This window comes from Cynara cardunculus (assembly GCF_001531365.2).
Source record: "Cynara cardunculus var. scolymus isolate 2C chromosome LG 10, CcrdV1, whole genome shotgun sequence".
NCBI lineage: Eukaryota > Viridiplantae > Streptophyta > Magnoliopsida > Asterales > Asteraceae > Cynara > Cynara cardunculus.
Genome location: NC_037537.1, coordinates 21,379,974 through 21,386,442, shown reverse-complemented (window position 1 = coordinate 21,386,442; position 6,469 = coordinate 21,379,974). Strand labels below are relative to the sequence as shown.

Here is a 6,469-nt window from a genome sequence, read left to right as displayed (position 1 = left end):
TGGGGCTGATTGTTTGGTGAACAACTAAAGTTTGTACACCCACAGGATAATTGTCTTTAAGAATTTAAACACGACATATCATCTATTACAAACAAATAAATAAATAAAAAGTTTGATAAAAACCTCTAAACGACGATTTTGAAAGTTGGTTCCCTAAAATAAGAATCAGGTGAAAGTTGGTTTCATTTTGGTGCAATTTTCCCATAAATATAAAATTGATCTTGTTCGTATATATACTATATTATAAAATATTTGATAAAAACTTTTAAAACCAATTTTTTTATGTAGTAAGTAGTGTTTATTGACGAATATTACTTAAAATTCAAGATTACAAGTAAATTGTGTGTAAGTACAACTTATTAAAGCTTCATGTTTGAATTCGTGTAACTAGCTGCAGATAAACATAATCGAATAGATGATAAATATCTCATTTTGAATATAAAAAATCTAAAATATAATTAGGATAAACATTAATTTCTAACAAGATACTTGATCGTTATCTTTATAAAAAATTATACTATTAAACTAAAAATAAAAAAATGAATTAAAGAAGTATAAAAAAAAGAAATTTTAAATAGTTAGTTTGGTGTTAATATTAATATTTTTTTTTTTAATTTTTTATGATATTTTCATATTTATATTTTATTAAAAAATAAAAACATTATCGTTTTTCTAAAACTGTATTATAACATCGAATGAGACAAAAAACGAAATATTAAAATCAAGATGTATCTCTCTACATTGTGTGTGTGTACCCTTCTAGTTTTTTAAAATCATATTCAAATTTTTTGTTTTGGTTCAGATTCTATGTTATCTCAAGTAAGGTGGAGAATTGTTGAGAATGAAAATTATGTTGAGAAGCGTAATAAGATATCTGAAATTCTAATCGCTTTTAATATCACGCCCACCTATGAATTGCATTTTAGAAGGGGATTGATCTGATGCACTTTATTAATGTTGACATTCAATTACGATTGATTCAAAGCTGAGGATATTTTCTTACGCTTCTCGTCATAATTTACCTTCTCAACGAGACCCAACCTATACCAACAATATCCCTTAACATAAATAAAAACTTGTCTTTATACATCTTTTAATTTGCAAACCTGTTTAAATTTATACAAACCAATCTCAATCATCTATGAATATAATAAATATTTGATTCTATAGATGTCTCGATTATTTACTAATATAAGACGTTTATTAGAATGAATAAATTTTGATATTTTTTATGAATATTTAAATCATCGTTTCCATTAATATTTTAATAGATTAGTTTGTATAAGTTATAAATACCATAATTTTATCAAAGATAATTGCAAGGAAAAGCAAAGAATATTGTGAACACATTCATGAAGGCCATATTATATTTTATGTGGTTATTAAAAGGATGCCTACGACCAAACCAAACCAACCAATTTGGTGAAGTCGTAATTGGATGGACCACAGAACAGGGTGGAGTTGTTATCCATCCAACGCATGTGCCTCTTCCTTCATTGCAATCATAACACTGTTTAATAATTGACAACTGAGATGTCATGTTTCTTATTCCTTTCAAACCCCACTTATTACATTCAGACACAACCTTCCATATTTGGCATTTCTTTCTTCTCATTCCAATCTATTGCCAGCTCACATTCAGCACCATTTTGGAACAACCTCAATTCACACAACTCTTCTCACATACGTTTACTTTTCTTTCTAGAAAAGCTCTCTTATACAGATAGAAAGAGAGGTGTTGTTATATATAACACTACTCCTTAAACAGAGGGGAGATGGTTCCCCAAGAAGAGATTCAAATCCCTAAATATGATACATGCATGCTCTGCTCAGCTCTGATACCATGTTAGGATATGTGAAACATTTACCAACAAGCTATATACAATAGTAAAAGAAAAAGATAAACATGCAGATTGGATATGTGAATCCAAAAATTCAATATATTTGTATAAGGATAGTCTTGAATGTACATAGCATAGAACAAGAAAATGACAGGTGAATGACCAGAAACAAAAAGAAGGTATATATCAACGACAACAACAACAACAACAAATGAAGAAAATTCAACAAATTACATGGTGGTAGAGGTACCCTTTCTCCTATTCTCAAGATTACAGATTTGCCTATCTTCCCAACACCTCTACCACTCATGCAATCAATAAGATTTTAAAGAATTCCACCCAAATGACCATAACAACAAACAAAGAAATTCAATTTTACTTGGAGGGGGAAATAGGAATAGTACCCTGTTGGATTTAGTCTACAGTTGTAGTTGCTCAAAGAATGAATAAATCAAAGAACTGAAGGAGAGTAGAGGGACCTGTATGTGTATCATCTTCCTTTTGCTTCTTTCTTCTATGGTCCCTTTACAAGTTTCTGATCAAAAGTTGGCCCTTTTTGCTATCGGCCATTTGTGGAGTCGAATGTGTCTGCAAGTCCCGAGGGCTTAGAGGGAATACTTGATTGAGTTTGGGTGAAGGAAGTATCGAACATGCTAGAGGTACCCTCATCTGCTTGCCATCTTTGAAGGATTTGGGGAAGGCTCATATGGAGGTCAATGCCATTACCATCTTCTTCTTCGTGTGTTGAAGGTTTCCATAGCTCTACAAGAGGTCCCAACACGTTGACTGCATGGCCCATGTCAGGTCTCTGATATGGCTCACGTGCGGTGCAGTGGCCGGCTAGCTCGGCCACTTTGCAAATGCTCTCGAGGGTTTCTTCATCTTCAGTGTCAAGGGTTTGGTCTATGGCTTTTACTATGTTTTCTTTGGAGATAAGGACCCTACGGAACCATGTCACCAAATGACTTCTATCGTCCGGCACGGTCTCGTCTAGGGCTTTTCTGCCTGTGATCAACTCCATTAATACCACTCCAAAAGCATAAACGTCCACCTTTGTAGTCACTCTCCCAGTAGCTGTTAACATCAAGAAAAAAAAATCCAAAATTTCAATGGTGTTTCATACAACATATGATATATCCAATGATATGTATCACAAACAAAACAAAACCAAACAAACCCAATATATCCAACCGAATGTAGGGTCTGAGGGGTAGGATGTAATGATTGATGTATGCCGACCTTAACTCTGTATCACCAGACAGAGGTCTTGCGAAAACGGCAAGTAGAAGTGTAAAACAAATAGAAAACACGACTGAAAGCCAGAGACTCGGGGAAAAAGGTTTTTTTTTTGTTTTTAAAGACAAGATTATAAAAAGAATGCAACACCAAAGAAACCCCAATCCCTGTCAAAAAGATACAACAAATCCATCTGAAGACTCTCAACCTTCCCCCCAACCCACCATCTACCCTCATTGCAGTCCTACAAGCAACCAACTACCCTTGTCGAATGAAATGTATCATGTATGGACCAAAATGCTTACGTAAGAAGTCATGAAAAAAATAATACAATACAGTCGAAAAGTAAACAGAAAAGGTTATCAAAGAAACACAACATGAGTGTAAAGAACAGAAAAAAGAATGTGCAGGTTATAATACTCACCAGCATATTCGGGTGCAAGATAGCCAAAAGTTCCCGCCAATCGTGTTTCAACCGAGTACTTCCCATCAGGTGCACTTTTTACCAAACCAAAATCCGCTACTTTGGCTCGCATATCGTCACCAAGAAGGATGTTTGATGGCTTCAAGTCTCTATGAATGAAGCTTTGTTGTGCCAAACTATGCAAATACTCGACCCCTCTACCAACATCCAAAGCTATTGAAACCCTTTGTTTCCAACTAAGAGGATCACTTTTATATTCCCTCCATTCGAACAAATGTTGGCTTAAAGTTCCTTGCGGCATGTACTCATAAACCAAAAGCCGCTCATTGCCATTGATACAGTACCCAAGAAGAGCTACAAGATGCCTGTGCCTAACTTTCGTTAGAACAGCAATCTCAGCTTGGAATTCTTTCAACCCTTTTGTCCCCATTACACCAGATTCCATCCGTTTTACTGCTATCTTGGTGCCATCATGTAGTTCCCCTTTATAAACTATCCCAAATCCACCTCTTCCCAATACATTTTCGTCACTGAAATTGTTGGTCACTTGTCGCAGAACTTGAATCGAAATTGTAACATTACCACCTTCAAAGACGGGCATTTCAGAATGATCGCCACTGCTTTGACTTTGTAATTCACTGAAAACTCCAAGAGCATCCGAACTACCTCCAATTATACTAGCTTTGACCAATTCTTTACCATTTTCTGGATCATCAACCCTCTTAGGCTTCTGGTTTCTCTTCTTGGTGTAACACTTGTAAGACACAAATGATACAATCACAACAAAAACAAGAGCACCAATGACAATTCCAACAACCATACCAGTCGAAACAGACACCTTCTTGGCGGCACCACCAGGTGTGCCACCACCTCCATTGCCACCATTGAGTCCAGAGCCAGGCGGTCCGCTAGACACATCTTTACCTAATAGAAGATTACCATCATGCATAAACTTCAATTTTTGAGGGACATCTGGTATAGGACCAGAAAGATTGTTGTTGGAGACATCAAGAAGTTGAAGATTTGGCAAAGATGTCAAAACCCCGGGAATTGGACCTACGAGATTGTTATCATTCAATGATAAACTCCTCAACGAAGTCAAATTCGCAAAGGCAGGCGAAATGGTACCCGAAAACTTCTGCTTTCCAAAGCTTACAGTCGTCACATTCTTCCCAGAAGAATCACAACTAACAAAGGTCCATCTTTGGCAAGCATCATTACCTTGCCAAGATTGTGCCAATTGCATTGGATATCCTAGAGCTCCGGCGACCTCAAGAAGTGACGTCACTTGGGGGTCACAAGGTCCAGGTGTAGGTAAACAGAAACTATTGGTATCAGTTCCTAATTCGGTTTTAACACCATCCGGAAACACAGGCAATGGACCCTGTAATTTGTTGTTTTGTAGAGTAACATTTACCAATTTAGGAAGAGACATCAATGATTGAGGAACTATGCCAGTTAATTGGTTATCCCTGAGTTGTAAATCGAATAAAAGAGTGCAATTTGAAAGATCCGGGATAGCTCCGGTGAAAGAATTAGCCTGTAACCATACTTGACTAAGTTGGGTCATGGAAGAAATCACATCAAGCGTACCAGAAAGCCCTTGCAACTGATTGTTAAGCCAGAGATTTTGAATTTCCGACCCAATAAAACTCCGGGGAAGGTTTCCGGTGAGGTTGTTGTAGGACAGCCGAAGATTCTGCAAATTCCGAAAGCTGTCAAAGAAGTCCGGTATCGAACTCATTATGTTGGCGTTGCTGGCCTGAAAACTTTGCAAATTACTGCTCTGAGTGAGATCGTTTGGGAGAACCCAGGGAGACAGATCTGAGTTATCGGAGATGCTAAAGGATTGTAAACTGGTGAGACCGGAAAAGAAACCCGGCGGGATGGAGGTGAAATTGTTGCTTTCAAGGTTGAGTTGTTCGAGGAGAGTGAGGTTAGCCAAGGTGGGTAAGTCGCCGGAGAGAGAGTTACGTTGGAGGTTAAGGGTTTTGAGTTGGGAAAGCTGGTTGATGTCTGATGGTAGGTTTCCGGTGAGGGATTTCGAAGGTATGTTTATGGAGGTAACAAGTTTGGAGTCATCGCAAGTGATTCCCTCCCATTTACAGAAGTCGGTATTGCTCTTCCAGGAGGATAGGGCGGGGGAGAGAGAGGTGGAGAGCTTTGCCATGACGGCGGCGTCATCGGCGGCGGTGAAAGACAGGAGGAGGAGGAAGAATGTCAGACAGAGGAGGCGGAGGTGACGGGCGTCGTGATATGCCATTGTTGGAGGATCCGATGGTTGTGGCGGTGGCAGTGGCGGTGGCGGTGGCGGTGGCCGGTGAAGACACCAAATAGAGACGGCAGAGAGAGGGAGTTTTGTTTGGTGGTGATCGGAGCGGCGTTGTGTATCGAGAATGATACCGCGTTGTGTTTCGCTTTACAGTTCATTGCGCTTCAGTTAGCATTGATTTCGATCTTATTCGGGTAAATAGTACAAAACAGTCCCTCAACTTTGAAGATATTGTAGTTACAGTCCCTCAACTTTGAATATATTGGGTTCTTATTCGGATGTTTGATCACAACCTTTCATGCCCTAGTTTCAAGTGAGATATATTGGGTTCGTTTTGATGTGAACCACAACTAATAACAACAAAAGTCTTAGACTGTCATATAAATTAAGGTGGTTTGGTTGTCGATTATTGCAAAATTTGTAGGACTAGGTTTATGGGTTGAAAAACATGTTACAAGATCATTGGATTTCAATCTAAATGAGTATCAACTCAATCCATGTGAATACTTTGACATGTGTTTTGTTTCGAGAATTTGTAATAACTCTAGTAAGTGTTTTTTTGTGACCATGTGTAATGCCAAAATCATAATCCTACTCAAATGTCATCCTGGAAAGAGCAAACTGAATCATAATTAGAAACCACATCATGTTTCAGGACCAACAAAACATCAAAATCGTTGCATGGAAGATCATATG

The 6,469-nt window shown here is 37.8% G+C and overlaps 1 protein-coding gene across 2 annotated transcripts; it reads right to left on the bottom strand.

Moving 5' to 3' along the window:
* Positions 1-1,916: 1,916 nt before the first annotated feature.
* On the bottom strand, positions 1,917-5,868 carry LOC112520400 (receptor-like kinase TMK4). Of its 2 annotated transcripts, XM_025128785.1 has the most exons (3): positions 5,095-5,868; positions 3,502-4,425; positions 1,917-2,915 (listed from the first exon to the last, which is right to left on the bottom strand). In XM_025128785.1, the coding sequence occupies exons 1-3, from the start codon at positions 5,762-5,764 to the stop codon at positions 2,401-2,403; spliced, it is 2,109 nt and encodes a 702-aa protein (XP_024984553.1). In that variant the 5' UTR covers positions 5,765-5,868; the 3' UTR covers positions 1,917-2,400. The 2 variants fall into 2 exon arrangements, with proteins under 2 accessions (XP_024984553.1, XP_024984552.1); XM_025128784.1 differs by having other exon boundaries at positions 3,502-5,868.
* Positions 5,869-6,469: the final 601 nt, after the last annotated feature.

Excerpts from the sequence above, each read along its gene's own strand:
- LOC112520400 (XM_025128784.1), bottom strand. The coding sequence starts at position 5,764 with ATGGCATATCACGACGCCCGTCACCTCCGCCTCCTCTGTCTGACATTC. Across the intron at positions 2,916-3,501 it reads TCTTGCACCCGAATATGCTG|CTACTGGGAGAGTGACTACA; the intron begins GTGAGTATTATA and ends TGATGTTAACAG.